At 37.1% G+C, this 20,036-nt stretch overlaps 1 protein-coding gene across 1 annotated transcript; it reads right to left on the bottom strand.

The window, feature by feature from the left end:
- Positions 1-689: 689 nt before the first annotated feature.
- Positions 690-18,421, bottom strand: LOC133527415 (uncharacterized). Its single transcript, XM_061864416.1, has 9 exons — positions 17,526-18,421; positions 15,817-16,055; positions 15,071-15,201; positions 14,083-14,181; positions 11,773-11,895; positions 5,756-5,933; positions 2,877-3,098; positions 2,033-2,243; positions 690-1,529 (listed from the first exon to the last, which is right to left on the bottom strand). The coding sequence occupies exons 1-9, from the start codon at positions 18,106-18,108 to the stop codon at positions 982-984; spliced, it is 2,334 nt and encodes a 777-aa protein (XP_061720400.1). The 5' UTR covers positions 18,109-18,421; the 3' UTR covers positions 690-981.
- Between the last annotated feature and the right edge of the window lie 1,615 nt (positions 18,422-20,036).

Below are 20,036 nucleotides of genomic sequence, written 5' to 3'. Positions count from 1 at the left end.
GAATTTCGAATATTTATTGCTTGAGAGAATATGGTACGAGTAAACATGTTGCTGTTAGAGACGAAGAAAGGTGTACATACAGCAGCGGCTGTAGTGGCTAATAAGCGGACTAAACATTTCTGTTGCTGGCTGCAAGTATATACGAGGGTGAACCAAAAAAATCTGAATTCCACAGCTGCTTACAGCGGCTGTAGTACGGTCGAGTTTTTATCACTTATCACTATGCCTGTCCATTCTAACAAGTATGTAGTGCGAAAGTGACAGGCATACAAATGATAAAAATGCGACCGTGCTACAGCCGCTGGATTGCTTAATTTAAGAGTCAGAACTAGCTGTAAAGAAGACCCCCCCCCCCCCCCCCCCCCGCTCAGGCTGGCCTTCCACCTCAGTTAAATAAATGTTGGTAAATTTTAACAATGGTTTTAGAAGACAGGTGAATCAGTTTTAAATATCTATTCTATATATCGAGATTTCATTGGGTAGTTCGCAATTTTTTTTTTTACAGTTGTTTTGTTTTAATACAGTGTCAGAATAATAGGTTTCACGAATATACATTTTTAACCGTGGAGGCGATTTTTTAGACGGTATAATAAAAAGTACCTATTAAAGTACCTATAGCAAAAAAGGGAAATTTCGTAGAATAGATAAAAAAAAAACCTTTTAATTTTATTTTTGCCCTATTTCTAAGAACTTTTTGATTCACCCTCGTATATGTAAAACATTTCAAGGTATCTGTTTCATATTAGGTATACGAAAAGATCTCATTCCTTTCCTAGCTAGCCAAATCAAAAAATATGAAAATGGGCATTGGCAAATAGAATAAAATTGCATGATTAATTGATTATATTCCTTGCAATCGGCCCAAGCAATTTGTCTGTCTATGGGTCAAATTCATAGACCTCATAAGTTAAAATATGATCACGATTCCGTGTACACACAAAATAGTATAAATATGAAAAAGCAACCTATTAAAACTTAATACTAAAGCTGTGTAATAGTATAAGAACTGTGTCTCTGTCTCTTATTAGGGCTCGGATTCACTTGTATAACACTAGTTAGATTACTAGCACTGGTTCTACTATCCGCACTGGCTACACTCGCAGGCGATAACAGGGGTGAAGATGCCGACGACACGTTGCTTCGAGGCGTTCCTTTCTTCACATATCCCATGACAGAAGTAAGTAAATTAGGTGGCAAGGCTACTGGAGTTAACTGGCCCGCGCCACGGGAGATATAAGTCTGTAGCATCTTCTTTGTGGGTGATTTTGGATCGTTGACTGTTAGTACCACTAATGAGCCGGCCTCGATGTTTGGAGGTACTTGTGCTGTTGGCGGGTCTATTCCAGCGACATTGGTGAGGGGTGGCATTTTCGGAGTATTTTTGTTTTGGTTCGGAGTGGCGGTCGGGTCGGGAGTTTTGCGTTTTCTGCGCGATTTTGAGGCGAGCGCGTGCTGGATGAAGTCGTCGGCCGTGGTGAGCTCGCGAGGCGCGGGCTCGGGAACTGTTTCTAGAGCTTTTGCTCCTCGACCTGAAATAATGAATTAGGGTTAGTGGGCAGGAGATTAAACCAAACATAAACTATTAACTATTGCAACTATCTTCTGGTACGTGAGAACAATCACGGATTTGCTTTACTAGCGATGCAATAGAGGCAGTCAGACATTTCTTGTTTTCGTCACTTCACTCCCAGTGGTACATAAGGTGTGCGCGGCTGGAGGAAAAGTTTCTTAAGCTGGCGTATATCAATAAATTTCTTGAACATTTTCACATTTTATTAAACCCCAAGACCTAGTTTCCTCTTCGGGTTGGAAGGTCAGATAGCAGTCACTTTAGTAAAAAAAGTGCGCACCAATTAGACTGCCAAGCAATTAAAAGCTCACCGTTCCTGACGCCTATGTGTAGCAAGGCCCATGCACTCTCACTCTCCTCGCTGCTTGTAGCTGCTCCCCCTCGGCTTCAGCGCGGCGGCCTCGCATTCCCGTGTAACACCTCTTCGGATCCTACTTCCCAGTACATAAGACTAACACTCACTGTTCCTGACGCGCATCTGTTGCAAGGCCCTTGTTCGCTCCCGCTGCGCTCTTCTTGCCTCTTGTAGCTGCTCCCTCTCGGCCTCGGCACGGCGCGCGGCGGCCTCGCGTTCCCGTGAGAAAACGTCTTCGAGGCCTACGGCGTCCCAGGCTGTTTGCGAGCGCAATGCTTTGTCTACTTGCGCACCGTTCAGTCTTTCTTCTTTTTTGAACTGAAATAAATTTGGTTTAAAAATATAAAAATGGATATCGGATGATAGGAAGAGCGTAGTCGTAGTTTAAGGTCCTAGCATGAATCGTCAATTGCATGCCTCACTCAACGCAATAAATTATTACTTTAATAATAGACTGACAGCACCTCACAATATAGGTCTGAAGGTTGTTTTGAGAGAATATTTTACTAGATTTACTAGATTTAAGGCATTACTCTGGATTTTTTACTCACTTTCATTAAAACAGCGCTCTATCACCTATATATAGATTATTTATATTACTCACTTTAATCTTAAAATCCCTCTTGTTCACCATGAGTGTGAAGTTCGTAACCACAGCGGTAAGCGCGCAGTAAAAGCGCACGGTCTCGGCCTAGCTTCGTGTCAAGTCTTTCATGGCTGTGAGTGCCGTTTACTCACTTCAATCTTCAAATACCTCCTATTCCGATCAGGCAAGAGTGTGAAATCCGTGCCTACGGAGTAGAGGCGCACGGTCTCGGCCTCGCTAGAGTCCGCGGTGTGCGCCTTTACGGACCACTGATATCAACAGCTCGTCAATGAGCTTTGAGTGTATTACATATTTTTTCTGAGTATATTTTAATTAGATAGCCTTGTGAACCAGTCGTTACCCACTTTAATCTTGAGATCCCTCCTGTTCCGGTCCGGGAACAGCGGCGCCATGAGCGTGAAGTCGGTGCCGACGGCGGCGAGCGCGCGGTAGAAGCGCACGGTCTCGGCCTCGCTCCAGTCGGCGGTGCGCGCCGCGCGCGAGTAGCGCCCGCCGCCGCCGCCCCACGCGCCCTCGCGGACCACCGCCGACGACAGCTTGCGGTTGCTGTCGGTTTGTTTTATAACCTGCGCATGCAATAGTACATTACTGTAGAGGACGGGAAACGAAGGGTTGCGGGCCAAGTAGATAGGATAAGGATACGCGGCCGGCAACCCCGTTTCTCGCCGATATTTGTATAGTGCTTTTCTCAAACTTGCAATGAAATAATAATAAAAAAAATAGGATGATAATGATGATGATTGTTTCATGTCCTAATGTGATAGGTTATTCAGTGCGTCGGGTTTCAAAGTGATTATTTTTGCGCTACGACGCACGGTTTAGGAGATACAGGCCTATAAAGATTTCTGCATGACTTAGAAAAAAAACTTTATAGGGCTGTATCTCCTAAACCATGCGTCGTAGCACAAAATTAATCAATTTTTTTTCCCCTTTGAGACCCCGAAATAATATTTAAGAAACACAAAAAAGAAAAAAAAGACAAAAAAAGGAAAAAAGCATTGTGGCAGAATTTTGCTTATAGGTTTTTTGAGGTTGAATACCAAGACGTGCCATAATTTGTCGTTTAAAAACAAAAGAAGGTTGCCTTACAAGCCTAGGGGTGTATGGCTGTATGAAATTCCTTTACATATCATCTTCACTCATCGCACCTGATATGTGGTATTTCCGGACCAAATTTGAAGTAAGTCATGTCAACATTTCATTACAAGTTTTTTTGAAAATAACTGTTGCTATTAATAGTTTCGAGCATGAAATGCGACGAGAATCAATGTAATGTAGTTCGACGGTATCAAAGAATTTTTGATTGTAATAGAGAGGTCAAGTCTGAAATATAATCGTGCGCCCTAATTTGACAGCTGAGCGCTGTACCTACTGTACTATATTTTTTCTGGTCACTGAATTGTCAAACTTTGGATAACCAATGTTACCGCATATTGTATGGAGCCGTACAGCGCTATCTGTATCATTTGTCAAGTTCGAGGCACGAATTTCTCTTAGACTTTACACATCTTACACAATCAATGGATCTTTGACGGAATTTAGACCTGAACAATTGAAATATCACAATTCTTAAGTTTCCCTATGACCAAATATTAGGGCGAGAGCCTTTCTTAGCCCCCTTTTTCCAGTTGACAAACTAACGCCATCTGTTAAAGGGTAAGTCTTACTACTTTCATCTATTAGAGTAACTTTCTATCCGGGTACGGAATGCAAACAGAATTGGCAGTAATACAAATGATTTCTACCGCAACCCAAGCTAAAATGGGTTAGAGACTTTCACCATTGGTGGTTGTTCTAGTCTCACCACTAAGCTTTAATCACAGAACTATATCGAGAAGAAAAGTGTTGATCGATTTGTAAGGGGATCGAGCGTGTAACATTTTGTCTTCGCAAAATGTTACACGCTCGGTCCCCTTTGACGTCACGAGTGACATTTAGTGATGGGAAACATAAGCCGCGTGAAAACGATTTAAAAGCATCGATTAGAACGCGGCAATCCGATTCTAGGCATCGCCATCGATATCGATAAGAACCGACAGAGGATCGAAGATTGAAGCCTTTTCCAGGCCGCACCATAAATCCCGCTTTGATGATTCATTTGAAGACCAGTCACATTTTCACAGATTTAGACGTACCAGGATCAGCTGCCTATTTAAAACTAAATAATAATAATCATAATTTGAACTTTAAATCGGTTGAAATTCTGTTCGCTTTCGCACTACTATCTCTTAACCCTGGAAAAGGGTTAAGAGATAGTGGTGCGAAAGCGAACATTAAAAATCTGAAAGTAAGAGCTAATCATTTATTATTTAAAAAAAAACAATGATAAGTGAAGTAACCAGATACTTAACACATTTCATTGTTTGAAAAATGCTGATTAAAATTTCAAATGTTGATTTGATTTGATAACCTACTATTACATAAAGATATATAGAAAAAAAAAAACCACTTAAGTCCTTAACTTAGTAAATTTCTGCCATCGATGTAACCATAACCTGCGTGTTAATCATATTAGTCCAAGGCCGTACCACTTTGTCGCTTGCCATAAGGACGCTTTGACAGGTTATTCGTATAAATATACAAGAAACTCTCGTCCTCACGGCAAGCGACAAAATGGGATGTTTTGCCAGCCGTGGACACATATTTTCAATTTCCATTACACTTGTTCTTAAATGTTTACTTGAAGGCGATGCAGTCCCTTAATTCTAAATCTCGACCCTGGGCTCTAATGTACGTCTAAAATTAAGCTACTATTGTACATCGCTGGTTTTGAACGCACACTAAGTCTGGCTCGGCCGCAATGAAAATACGCAAATCGCTATCTCCTGTCATGATGAACATAATACACGGAAACAATTTTTTTATTTTTATTAAATAACAGATATTTTAGGACAAGAGTACTTACCGATGAAAGAAAATATCAGAATTAACAGCTCCAACTTTATTTGTGGTGTTTGAACAATTAATTATTGAACAAACCGTCATTTCGATTTCGAAATCTGACGTTTCACGCGGAAAACGGGCGGGAGCCGAATGATGTTCGCGGCGAGCATAGGAGCCGCGCGGCGACTTTTTTGCACGCAAGGGACATACACTCTTTCCTTCAATCTCGATATAGTTCTGTGGCTCTGATCTATCTAATAATGCAACATGGTCTTCCTATTAGGATTGGTCCCCAATTGATCTGCGGAACGGGTCCAGTGCAGCATCCGTCTGTACTCACCAAGCTCTGTTCATCCAACATTATCTCCCCGTTAGGTCCCAATTTGATCTGTGGTACTGGCGCGGCGTCAGCCGGCGGGTCATCCGGATCATCCGCATCTTCTTCGACGGGCGCTTTCTTCCTCTCTTCTTCGTCCTTCAGGTTGGCCTCCTTGGCTTTCAGCTCATCTTGGTCTGGGCTGTAAGAATTTGCGTTTGTTTTTTTTAATTAGCATTTAAAGACAGTCTATATTAGGGCTCCCGGTATCCGTGTTACACGCCGAAACGGATACCCGTGTTCTTAAGCCCGGCGGTGCTAAGAACACGGTTTAAACGGAACCGCCGGGATCCGGATCCGTCTCCAAGAACCGTTCCCAAGAAACGTTTCTCAGATACGTATCTCCGTTTAAACGTGTACTTAAGACCGGCCCGAACGGATCCGAAACAGTTTGAGCCAATGCTTACAAGGTCTACTATTGAATGTTGACTTCAGATGAACTTGTTAGGCATACAATTTTTTTTAATTGTTTCTAACTGGGTGGATATTACATATTTAGCCAACTATACTATATATAAATCGAAGTAGGTGTCCCTATTCTATATTGTCTATTATTTTTAATTTTAAACCTATTCGGCCCTAGTTTAGAATCTTATTTTTTTAGTATTATTGTTTTTAACCTAATATCATTACATATTATATTTCAATGAAAGAAACACATTTTATATATACTGGTGTAATAGTTTCGTGAAGAATATGTATTCAGACAAATACTACCTATATTAGTTAAAAATAACAGTTAAGAAAATAATTATTAATTACTTTGTGGTTATTTTTATCAATTTACTGCTATGCGAAAACAACAAATCTGCCAATGATGCAAAAAAAATACACACACAAGCGGCATTCGAAACGAAGAATTTCACGCGATAACCTTAAAGACTCATGCTACCTTTCTTACCTTTCGATTATATTGTTTAATATATTAAGATAGATCTCAAAATTGGCAATCATTCATATTCACTTGGGACACTTTCACAGTTTGCCGCCCGGTGGCGTTCCATTCACTAGATTCTTAGAACGTATTGTTTTTCGAAGACCCTATTGTACGATATCGCCAAAACAAATAGGTTCCCAAACAGTTATCAGAACTGTCACAACCAATTATGAGCTTTATGTCCTTGTAATAAGGTAAACATATCTGCATACATTAAAATTGTAACAGATGCAGCGGCAAAAAATAAAGTAAATGTATCCCATTGTTTTGTAGCCGCACCACACTAAAAGGCATTTTTCTATGACGAGAGTGAGAGCTACAAGATGTTATTACTTAGGTATATATTTGATTGTAATTTGTTTTCAAATTAATCTTAATACTAGCATTTGATTGTTTTTTAATAATTGTTTTAAGATATTGCATTTTTTAATTTTTACGAATATCATTTTGATTTCAATTTTATTGTGTAATCATTTAAATAAGTAGTCTACTCGTAGTCGTACTAATGTTTTTTTTTTATTAAACTTCCAAACTTTGTGTTCTAAGATATTATATTTTTACATACGTTCCCCAAGATTACCTATTTTTGAAATACAACTATTTATGTTATTGTTTGTTCCTAAAAAGGCTTTTTCATTTCTCATGCTTTGAAAGTGGGTCGTTGTTTTTCTAAGAAGTGTGCAGAAAATGTACGTTTCTGCACTAGCGTCTTTCTTTCGTAGTTGTTTTTTTTTTACGATAAGCAATTAAACTTTAATTTTAAACGGATTTGTTGTACAATTTCCATTCTGATATTTAACTTCTTATTCTATAAATAACGATACCCTAAGTAAGTACCCTCAAGAAAGACTATAAAAGTTAATATGTACTTAGTTATATATTTTTAAACACGTATCATGTATCGCAAACATGTATCTTACTTTCCTTGTATTCCAAATGAAAATTAGAGTTGAGAGTGAAAATTAACTCAGATGAAAGGCACCATTTCAGCCTCGGACTATTGGCGATGTGAAAAACAGTATGAGTCTTATGTTAGAATTTTTTTTTCCAGTTTGATTGTTAACATTTGAATCCCTCACTTTGATTAGAGTCCCTCGCTAGGCTTGGAGTTTTACTGTAAAATTCTTCGTTTCGTTTAGGATTTAATTTACACCCACGCCGTAAATATGTCTTTTTACTCCCTTGTGACACAAACTACTAAAGACTACAAGAATTACATAATAAAAATACAAACATAGTTAGGTTGTCTATGATTTTTAGTAATATTTATATTGACTCCACCATTGCGCATTATGGTAATTCTGATTTTGACATTTATTGCTTTAAGCTAAAAGGGCCATCTTATATTTATATAGTACACTTAAACCTATAAAGTTCATTTTATATGATAATAATATGTAAAACTTTTCGTAAATTCAAAATTAATTACAATACAATTTATAAGTACATTTATTATTGGCAGATCATTATACAAATGATAATTTAATAATTTTTACATGGTTTACTATAATAAGACAAAGATGTCAGGCTCACGTCAGTTAAAAAATAAAAATATATATTTCATATTGACCGAATGTATATTCAAGAAAACTCACACATACATTGTATTATGATTGACAATTGATTGAATTTTTACCACATAGGTACCCCAATAGGACTTATATCTACAGATTATTAAAAATATAACTGTTTAAAATGTTCAGTTGGTAAAAAGAATACCAGATCAAGCACTTGGCAGATTTTATCGTGTACAGTCTTTATTGATTTTATTTTTTATTACTAGCACTTTATATTTATTGCTATCAAGTTATATAATAAACAATAAAGTTTTAGTATTTGAACTTTTATACAAAATACTACTATGGTAGCACTATACAGTATTTCTAATTTTCTACTCGTACTTATTGCAACTTAAAACATTGCAAGCAAAAACTAACAGAGGACCTACCGCGAACCACGTTCGTCGTGTTGCCTCTCTGTCGCACTTATAAAATTTTACGTAAGTGTGACGGGGCGGCAACACGTCGAACGTGGTTCGCGGTAGGCCCTCTGCTCAGAAAACGGTTTTGCAAATAAACCGTTTATTGAATTTCGACTCTATGAACCACGGAATAAGGTTAAATATGGCATAAACGTCATGAATCCTTTGTCTAATAATTTGTAGCTCTTACGTACGCCGGTCCGTTCCTTTGCTACTCGTCAAGGACGTTTCCGGAGCCACGGGTAAATAAGATCCGTTTCTTCGAATACCCGTTTATCCGTGGAAACGGCTCTTAATTACACGTTTCTTAATTACACGTGTGGAACGGGCCAGAAAACCGTTTACTTATTATTCGGAAACGGGTATTCGGAACGTGTAAACGAAACACGGACCCGACCGCGAGCCCTAGTCTATATGCGGGTGTTAACAATATTTTATAATCCATTTTAATAGACAACACTATCGATGTCATAATGAAATGGGCCAAAAGCTGGTAGAAGATCCACACCCGTTGAAAAAAGTTCTCATAGTATTACCAAATCGTTTAATACTTGGAATTGATGCAACTTACATACATATCAGTCTGAGAACGCCATTTGACTTTGATCCTTATTCTTTCACTGATATGTGTTAAATTTGTTAAATATCAAAGTGGCGCCCATAGACCAAAGGTATGGCGCCATCGTTCGAAAAGATGAATACGAATTTATCGCCACTCGATGCGAATTTCCTGCTTTCCGCGCTTGTATCGTAAATAACTATTTTTGCACATTAGAAAGCAACATGTTCGAAATTTTGTGTGATCTAGACACGCGGTAGCGTGTCCAGCCAAGTTCACTGGCGACGCAACCGTGTGTAATATTACACGAACCATTTCGAGCTACTTTTGACCCCTTCACAACTTGAAACCTATTTAACCTACACACTTGAAAATTGGCACAGTTATTCAAACCCCTTAGCTTGTCTAAAACACAAAATGTCATAGACGTAGCTCAAACAGTTATTGATAAACCTAACCCACTTCCAGGTGACCTAGAAACTTGAAATTTGGAACTAAGGTAGGCTATTATGTGTACATAGGGAAAAAAATCTGAAAACAGAAAATTGTTGAAAATTCGATTGAAAAAAATCTTACATTGATAAAGGTCAAAAACCTAACCCACTTCCAGATGACCTAGAAACTTGATATTTGGCAACAAGGTAGGCTATTAAGTGTACATAAGGCAAAAAATCTAGAAACAGAAAATAAATAAATATAGGACATTATTACACAAATTGACTAAGTCCCACAGTAAGCTCAACAATAAGGCTTGTGTTGAGGATACTTAGACAACGATATATATAAATATTTATAAATACTTAAATACATATGACTCAGGAACAAATATCCATGCTCATCGCACGAATAAATGCCCTTACCAGGATTTGAACCCGGGACTATCAGCTTCACAGGCAGGGTCACTACCCACTAGGCCAGACAGGTCGTCAAAACAGTACTGAAAAAGAACGAGAATGATTCATCATTTACCGCTGGCTTAGAAAATGTTATCACAATAAAAATAGGTGCATGTGTAATGTTTCAAAGAAACATAGATGTCAGTAAGGGGCTGGTAAACGGATTCATTGGAAAAATAGAAAAAGTACGTTAGGACGTCAACAGCAACAATAACGCACGTAATATTACAATCAAATGTAATCATAATTTAATGTATGAATTAGAACGTGTCAAGACTAAGTTTCATACGTTCATCGGGAACAATTCCCTATATGCTTAGTATATGCTATTACTATCCTCAAATCACAAGACCGTAGGCTTGACAGCGCTCTTCTTGATATAGGCTCCTCAATATTTAGGCAAGGGCAGGCTTACGTTGCATTCTATAGATGTAAAACCTTAGACGGAGTACTTCTTATCTAGATCCAAGTCAAATCAAGGCACAAGATAGCTCTATAATAGAATACAACCGCCTACGCACATTTATACCGTCCCGACTTGGCCAAATTAAATATAAACCGAAAACGTGTAAGATAAATTGCATAATGAATGGGCAATTCATCCTAATATTTCGAAGGTACAAGAAAATATAGAAAATAACACAAAAAAGAAAACTATTCAGCGTAAACGTAGAGAATAATTTTACAATAAAATAAACATTATTAACACTAACATAATTTCTTTATAAAAAAGTAATGATATCCCATCAAAAACATAAATGTGAAATGAGAGCCAAATTCAATATAAAATTAAGATAATGCGTCGTTGTTGTCTTCGCCTACAAAAGAATTGAGATCTATATGGATGCCAAGTTCTGTGCTGAAAATCCTGAATTTTTAGTTACAAGAATATGCAACGTTTTAAAATAAGCTTTTATGACAATTTCTTGTTTCTTGATAGGTACTACCACAATGTTTGCTGCTTAATAGGAAATATATATTTAAGCTTTAATTTAAACAAACAATTATTTACACAACATTTATTTAACTTGGTACGTTGTTTAATTTCAGGATTTGACTGGGCTAGTTTTTACGTACAGGCTATATTATATTATATTTGTCTATTTTACCTTTCTAAAATTTGGTTTGTTAGTAAAAACTAGCCAAGTCAAATCCTGAAATTAAACAACGTCCCAAGTTAAATTTGTTTGTTTAAATTAAAGCTTAAATATATATTTCCTATTAAGCAGCAAACATTGTGGTAGTAAAATGAATGAATCGTTCTAAAATGAATTTATATAACAAGAAATTGTTATATAAATTCATTTTAGAACGTTGCATATTCTTGTAACTAAAAAATTCAGGATTTTCAGCACAGATCTTGGCATCCATATAGATCTCAATTCTTTTGTAGGCGAAGACAACAACGATTATCTTAATTTTATATTGAACTTTGTTCTCATTTCACATTTATGTTTTTGATGGGATTAGAATTACCTTAATTACAAATTACGTAACAACCTGATTTTGGTGCAATTTCTATTGAACCAATGGATGTGAACGAGATTCGGATTACTTGTCTTCTCACCGCCTGCCGGGGCCCGTTTTGACCCTAGAGTAAATACTTACACAATGGGGTTGGTGGTCGGGTTGTAGAAGATGAGGTCGTACATGGTGAGAGCGTCTCGCTTGACTGGGTCCCGTCGTCTGCGCATGGCGGCGATGCGACGCGACATCTCTTGACGACGGCATCTATTAAGCAAAATATGTCAATTACATCCCGGCCGGTCCGGGTTTGCAATATCCGTCCATTTTTCGGATCTGGATATTTCGGATATTAAAATTTGACGGATCCGGATAATACGGAACCGTATAACAAAGGTTACGTTCTATAAGGATTCGGCCAAAAACGGACTATTTTTAAAGCTTGTTTTCTGTACCTTTGATAAATAGTCGTTATATAGGTAAATTGCTTAGAATAAATATCTAGCTCATTCTTTCAGTCCGCATTATAGCGATATTCCATTATATACCAGAAGTAAAAAAACAATAAAAATCCTGCTGGTTACTGCAAATAATGAGCAAAGTATTTAGAGCAAAATCATATCAATATTACTTACTTAGTTAGTCAGTAGCGCATGTTATTTTCCTTTTAACAGAAGAACCGACACGATAATACACAAACAAAATCAGTGAAAATAACACTCACAAGCACTGTAATGACATTTTAAGTAGACTACCCAAAGATGACTGAGCGAAACCCTGGTAATAATTACTGTAAACAATAATAATTCTCGCCTCAAGTCTTCCATATGGTCGGATTTGACAAAAGTTAACTTCTCAGGAGAGCCAAAACAAAATTGGTATTTTAGTTTGCCATTATTTCACGTGCTATGTGGGCTTGACATACCAGTCTTTTTTTAACAGCAAAAGAGAGGCATAATGTCGTATTGACTTACTTACACTCAAAACTTTGATTATTTAATGCATAAGGTCTTATGTTCAGATCCAAAACGTAGTATTGTTACTAACATTATAGGCAAAACGTCGTAACTAATAAATACCTCACAATGTGTCAACATTTTAGATGCATAGTCTCAGAGTCGCCAACTACATAATCCAAACAATTAGGAGGCAAATGTATGGAAAAAGATGAGTGTGAAAACAATGCTTTATGTTTCACGAAAATAAGGTGAATCATGAAATCTTATACACTTTCTGTATCTTGGAAACTAAAAACTAAAGAAATACCTGAATAAGAAAGATAATTCACTATTTATTACCGTTACGTTAAAATGTCATTTTGGCCGCATTTTCATATCTCACGTTATGGAATTTCGTGTCGAGAATTACCGTTATTTCAGTCAGGAGGTATACAGATAGCTATTTTTAAAAACTGTTACTACTGTTTAGATGAAGCAACATTCGCATTCATTTTATGAAGTTACTGCGTGACGTGATGCGTGACGTGATGTACCTATCATACTTGATGCGCTGTAAGTATTTTAATTGATTAAATATATGAAAATACTTTATTTAAATGACAAAATGGTATGATATAATTCATAACTTTTATTCGACAGTTGTTTCTGCTATAGGTAGGACCATAATTAACGGATCCGTAATATCCGAAATATCCGGATCCTATGACTCGTTAGATCCGGATCTCAAACCCTAATCCCGAGTTTGAATGTTAATGGTTAAAAATGTGGTCAATTAATATCTGGTAATTTTGCTTGATATATGTAGCCATACTCTGGGAGGTAAATACACCTAAAGATCGCATTGAAAAACTATGATTCCAACCTAGAAATCACGAAAAAAAATCTACTGCTCCATAGAAAACATTCACAAATTGTATGAAACAGCTGATGTTGGACGATTTCAGGAATGGCACTACAGTAAAAGTTATCCAGTAGGTCGTACACAGTCACCTATGAAATTACGGCTCATCATCTTTCTCACGTTGTCCCGGCATTTTGCCACGGCTCATGGTAGCCTGGGTTTCGCTTCGCAACTAATCCCAAGAATAGGCATAGGCACTAGTTTTCACGAAAGCGACTTATCTGACCTTCCAACCCAGAGGGTATACCTTATTGGGATTATTCCGGTTTCCTTACGATGTTTTCCTTCACCGAAAAGCGACGTAAATATCAAATGATATTTCGTTCATAAGTTCCGAAAAACTTATTGGTACGAGCCGGGTTTTGAACCCACGACTTTCGGATTACAAGTCTCACGCTCTTATCGCTAGACCATCAGCGCTTATTTAATTGAAATAACGATGAAATTACGGCTATATACCAAAAATACCCTGTATTATAATACCTTGATCGATGTACTAACTTCACTGACCATCTGAGGACCCTATGTCATTGCAGTAAAGTTTACTAACGATCACTTCATGTGGACTATGGTATAAACTTGTTTATTCCTTACTTGGTAACATGGCGCTCTTTAAGCGGCGAGGCGGGCGGCGGCGCGGTGAGCTGGCTCACACCTGAGCACACAGAGTCGTTCCGAATGCGGCTGACCTCCCTGAAACAATACCAGCAGTTGTTAATCACCTTTATGTTTAGCTATAATGTTTGTTATGTAGTTTCGTAATAATAGATTTTTTAATACTACGTCGGTGGCAAACAAGCATGATGGTAAGGAGTGTCCGTAGCCTATGTACGCCTGCAACTCCAGAGGAGTTACATGCGCGTTGCCAATCCTAACCCCCCCCCCCCAACCCTCGTTGAGCTCTGGCAACCTTACTCACCGGCAGGAACACAACACTATGAGTAGGGTCTAGTGTTATTTGGCTGCGGTTTTTTGTAAGGTGGAGGTACTTCCCCAGTTGGGCTAGATCTGGAATGACATCTGCTGCGCTGTGCCCTACCACACAAAGCAAGATGACATTCACAATGCCCATACCTCTCTTAATCGTATGAAAGACTTTTAAAATAAACAAAATTCTAGTGGGTAAAGGTAAGGTTAATTTCCATCATAGTAAACGAGGGCTTAGTATAATCATTACTAACTAAGGTAGCTAAGGTAGGTGTGTCAGACTTAGTGTCTATGTGTAAGCTGTGATAGTCAGCGATTGTTACTGATATTATAATTTCAAGATCAGCATTCTATAATCTGTGGAATACACATTTGATATAACATAAAAGTAAATATATTTGAACCTAACTCTTTCAGCATTAAACTAGCAGTGCTACACAGACTTTATAGTCTTGATAACTATTAAATAAGCTCAAAAACGTAATATGTATTATTTAGTTTGGTACATACAACAATTTGGAAATAATTCCTTGCGATTGAATAATAAAAGCATACCGGAAGATTTGTGTCTACAAATTTAAAGGATTGGTTTAAAGATGGTGTCTAAGCATTCTCAGAAAAATCAAAAGAGAATACCGATATTAGGATGACGTACCTATTAGGCAAGGAATGCTGGGTACTATGCGAAGTGTGGGAGTCGTGTCGTTGCCGTGTCGGCACCGGCGTCGGCGCGCCGCCGGTGAGCAGCGCTCGTCGACTCTCATCCTCGGACTCACTAGCACTACCCTGGTTTAAAAAAAACAATCAATCCTCTCATGATCTTCCTCGCGTTGTCCCGGCATTTTGCCACGACTCATGAGAGCCTCTAATCGCAAGAATTGGCGTAGGCACTAGTTTTTACGAAAGCGACTGCCATCTGACCTTCCAACCCAGAGGGTAAACTAGGCCGTATTGTGATTAGTCTGGTTTCCTCACGATGTTTTCCTTCACCGAAAAGCGACTAGTAAATATCAAATGACATTTCGTACATAAGTTCCGAAACTTCCGAATAACTCATTGGCACGAGGGGGTTTGAACCCGCGACCTCCGGATTGCGCACGCTCTTACCGCTAGGCCACCAGCGCTAAAAAACAATCAATAGTCTAGTGTCCAATATAAGTAAATCTATGTGTACACTTATGAAGAAATTTATCGGTATGAGAAATTCCATTCTACTTTGAGATAATTCAAACTCTGTTGTACAAGACCCACTAACAGAACTGAGGAATTGGAAGTTATTGTTAATTGTAAATACCCCAGATAATTTCCAACCTGGCGGTTAAGGCAGGAATTGCAGGCAGAAACCCTGATTTTAAATGTAAGAATTGAAAGTTTAATAATTTGACTTTTAATTTCAAGTACCTGTATACTATTCCTCCTATGTGGTGCAAGTCTGGGTGCAGGTCTAAGCTTCGGACGCACTTTACTTGGAGATGGCAAAGGAACTATAGGATCAAACAGCACTTGAGCATTCTCTGATATGATTTCATTCTTGAGTAAATCCAGAGGTTTAGGTGCACTGCGGGTTGGTTGTAGCGGTATGATACCATCCATGCCTGTTTCATCTGTGATACTCTCTGGAATGCTAGGTGGGTTGTAATCTGGGAATACACATATGTTTTATAGAAAATTTGGTAATAAATAATAAATACCAATTAAGCAAATACTTATTCCTTAATCTTCTTGGTGCAATATTTAGTTTAATGAACACTGCTTTGTTAGTTTAAACACAAATATGTGTGTGTCGGTGGAAAATTTTAGGTTCAATCTTATGTTTTGTTGTATAGTGCAGAAAAAATGGTGTATTCCCATTTGCCTGATGGGAAAAGGCGCTGCACATCATTCCCACTTGTCCTCGCCTCATTTATGGCAGCAGTCACGTGGGGCTGGGGCAATAGGAAATACACCAAAAAAAAATTGTTTAAACAAAATGCAAAATGATGACTAACAATTTGGTCAGGATCCTTATCATAAATACACGAGGTTAGAGTCCGACCAAGCTAAGTTGGCAAAGATTTTGATAGCCCAGCCTATGCAATTGTTAAGCAAATGTCATAATTTCATAGAAGTTTGACATTTAAAATAACACTTGCATTGTCTGGGCTGTTAAAATCACTGCCAACTTATCTTGGTGTGACTTTAAATATTAATACATACTCTAAGTCAGAGTCAGAGAGAGAGATTTAACCCTGTGCCACACTAAGAGCAGCGATGGTTATTCAATATAGCTAAATGTCAATTGCGCCCTAGGGTAGGCTAGAGCCTCATTGTCATCCCTCAGGGGGTTTGATCATAAGGCATTAATAAGTACCCACCCATTGTGCCTAAAGGACGAAAACCATTGAACAAGTGTATTTTGCATCAAGTGTGTTATAATGACAAGGCTACATAGAGAACCTAATTTATTTAATATTGTGACATAAAGACTGTCATTGTGATGTCAGTTTAAAGTGGCATGAACAGTAAAAATTGGTATTAAATATTAATTTCATTTTAATGAAAGAATATCTTTGATATGTGTATGGAAATTTTACTATGGTTTATATAAGAAGTAAATTTTGAAATATTGAATAGAAATATCAAAATTGCAATTTTCGCATCTAAATCTGGTATTTTTTACGCTTTAACTTTCTCTAGATATTGTTTCCTAATGGATAAATTTAAAATTTAAGAGCTAATTGCAATAAATCGTAAAAAATTTACAAAACTTTGTTTTAAGAAATTGGTTAGTCTGCATATTAATCAGTTGATATCAAAGGTTTTGATTTGTAATACAGAACATGCCACAACTTTTTTTAAATCTCAAGAGTCTAAGGTATTATTATTTATAGTCAACTATGTAACTTCCTTGCTCAAGATACATTAAGCAGGTGCACCTAATAATGTAAAAAAAATACCATCTGTGTAACTACACAACTTAGGAGGTGGATCTTTTATATTATCAATAGCTTATTAATTGTAGATGCCTGCCATATTCATAACTCTATACCAACCATAAGATAAGGTACCTTTACCCATGGAAAGTCACATATGACATAATGATAATTTTGTAATTTTAGTTTCATACATACCTTCTGCAGTTTCAAGCTTCTGTATAACATTCTTTTGACCCGCTGTCTCCACTGCATTAGGAACCATATTATTTAGTTTTTCAGTAGTAGCATCTGGATTGCTTTGAGAACTGTTTGGAGAATCAAGTCTCTCAAATGTGACTTCAGTAATTATTGAAGGTGTTCTGGGCCGGGGAGAGTTCCTGATTGGTGATGGCACAGCTTTCCTAGCAGGGCTGCTCCATCGCAATGGTGAGGCAAACATGTTCGAACTCTGTCGTGATACTGAGGTGATAACAGGCACTTTTTCACTGCATTTTGGAGTTTTTATAACGTCGGGTTTTGGTAAGCTTTTAGGAGGCGGTGATAAAATTGACTCTGCAGGTTTTGGAGTATCTGTTTTAGATTGTTGTTGCGGCAGTTGCACAGGCGATGCAATTTTATTCACGGGAGTTTTTATTTTAGGAGCTTCATCTTGTAAAGCCTGGGGTCGTGGTGTTTTTGGACTTTTAACAGGCTTTTCATCTTTAACTTGATTATCCGCATTTTTTCGCCTCACCGGTAGTGAAGCTACGGCTTTTATTCTAGCTCTTCGTGTCGACATTGTGAATCTTTGTAAGTACTGTTGTTATAACCTTTTTGTGTCTATGATACCGTGGTTTTAGCTTAATACATTGTATTGAATTTATTATTTTATAATGACACATTTACGAAATTACACATCACACTGTATTTATCAAAAACTTTTTAGTGTAAAAGCGCACGCTTGATTACAGTGCTTGGCTCGGCTCGGCTGACAGCCAGTATGCATTTAATGAAAGAAGCAAAGAGCATATAATCACTACGAAGAACAAGAAGTAACATGTGACAGCGCATCGCATTTGACGTTTCGCAAGTTTTATGCGTTTTGTTTTAGTATTGTGATAATTTTTTATTTTATTTAAATAAGGTTCAGTTTTTGCAGTATAATCAGAATTGAATCCATTGTTAGTAGATGAAGCAAATATGGCCAGAAATGTATAATTATCAAACATCAGCATGATCAGCAACACTGTACAAGTGGTCGAATAAGAAATAGTTCGCTATAGTACTTTTGCTATTCCCCTCTAGATGGCGCTACAAGCTACAACCAAACTAGAGTCATACATTTAAGTACATTGGTCAGGTCAGTCAGTAATAAAGAAATTAGAGAATGATATAATAATTAACGTACAAAGTTGGATATCTCGAGTGGTAAGAGTTTATTGCTGCTTACAGTAGTCATATATACTATTTACAATGTAAGCTATTGTGACGCCATCTCTCGCCAACAATACAATTTTTCTTCTTCTTGTGGTCTTCATAAAGGATGTGTAATGATCGGTATAAAAATAAATATTATATTTTCTATCGATATAACAATATTTGATATAATTTCAAAGGGTATAATCACTCGTTGTGTATAATACCTTATAATTTGGCATAATATTAAACTGTCCATTATTATTTTATACATGTAATTATATTTTTGTACAAAACTTATTTCTTCTAACGATAATATGGTATAATGGTACAAACGCCTAGTCTCTATATTTATTATCATTATGCACCTAAACCTTCCTCAAGAATCACTCTATTGATAGGTGAAAACCACATGAAAATCCGTTCAGAAGTTTTTGAGTTTATCGCGAACATACTAACTGAGAAGTACCCATACACCGCGTCATTTGTCGCCAACTTTGGCCACATATAGCATTTCTATTATATGAGTAATCGGTATAATATAGGTAGGTATTTTAATGACCACATATATCAGTACCCCTAGTGTAAATTTGATAGACATCATAACGTGACGAACGCGTTTGCGTTAAGTCTCATTTTGTATAGGATTTTGAGTTTCCAAAACGTCCCGCTTGGCGCGCTCTTTCTAAATCCAATACAAAATGAGACTAAATGCAAACGCGTACGTCACGTTTCGAAATCGAATTTATTTACACTAGGGGTACAGATTTTAACGTCTGACTCTTTTTAAACTGCCGAGTCCTAGTACTTACAATTGACATGATGTTTTAAAATGCTATGTAGGTACCTACCCTAGATTACATATACTCTGAATACTGATACTTTCTAATTTAAATCTTAAAAGATGATTCATGTTGAATTGAAAATATATAATTAATTTTAATAAATAATTTTTGTGTGCAAATTGCATTTCATTTACTTAAGCAGTTCTAACCTATCCTAACCTACTTTTCTGGTAGCGGTTCGTTTATGTCATGCTCTCCAGCAACCCCACATTGCATTTTTGCATTTTTTATTATATGAGGATTTAGTACACAATAGGCACTCAATTTGTACTTAAAAAAAAAAAATAATTAATAAAAATTAATTAAATTAATTTAAAAAAAATTGTACACCTCAACAGATTAGGAGTACAAGCCAAAAGTATTTGGGCTTGTTGTTGAGCATCCTCCCGGCAACCCCCTCTCGAGTTTTCCCATAAATACTATGTTTTCTACTAAACGAGAGGCCAGAAAATTATTTACTCACGAT

The sequence above is a fragment of the Cydia pomonella genome, chromosome 18 (genome assembly GCF_033807575.1).
Source record: "Cydia pomonella isolate Wapato2018A chromosome 18, ilCydPomo1, whole genome shotgun sequence".
In the NCBI taxonomy this organism is placed as follows: domain Eukaryota; kingdom Metazoa; phylum Arthropoda; class Insecta; order Lepidoptera; family Tortricidae; genus Cydia; species Cydia pomonella.
The sequence above is the reverse complement of the archived record's forward strand: the minus strand, read 5'-3'. Positions and strand labels throughout refer to the sequence as shown.

What these genes read in the sequence shown, in the direction of transcription:
- LOC133527415 (XM_061864416.1), bottom strand. Translation starts at nt 18,108, where the DNA reads ATGTCGACACGAAGAGCTAGAATAAAAGCCGTAGCTTCACTACCGGTG. An exon ending in AAAGAGCGCCATGTTACCAA is followed by an intron (nt 11,896 to 14,082) that starts GTAAGGAATAAA and finishes TTTGCTTAATAG; the next exon opens with ATGCCGTCGTCAAGAGATGT. An exon ending in TGTTGGATGAACAGAGCTTG is followed by an intron (nt 3,099 to 5,755) that starts GTGAGTACAGAC and finishes TTGCATGCGCAG; the next exon opens with GTTATAAAACAAACCGACAG.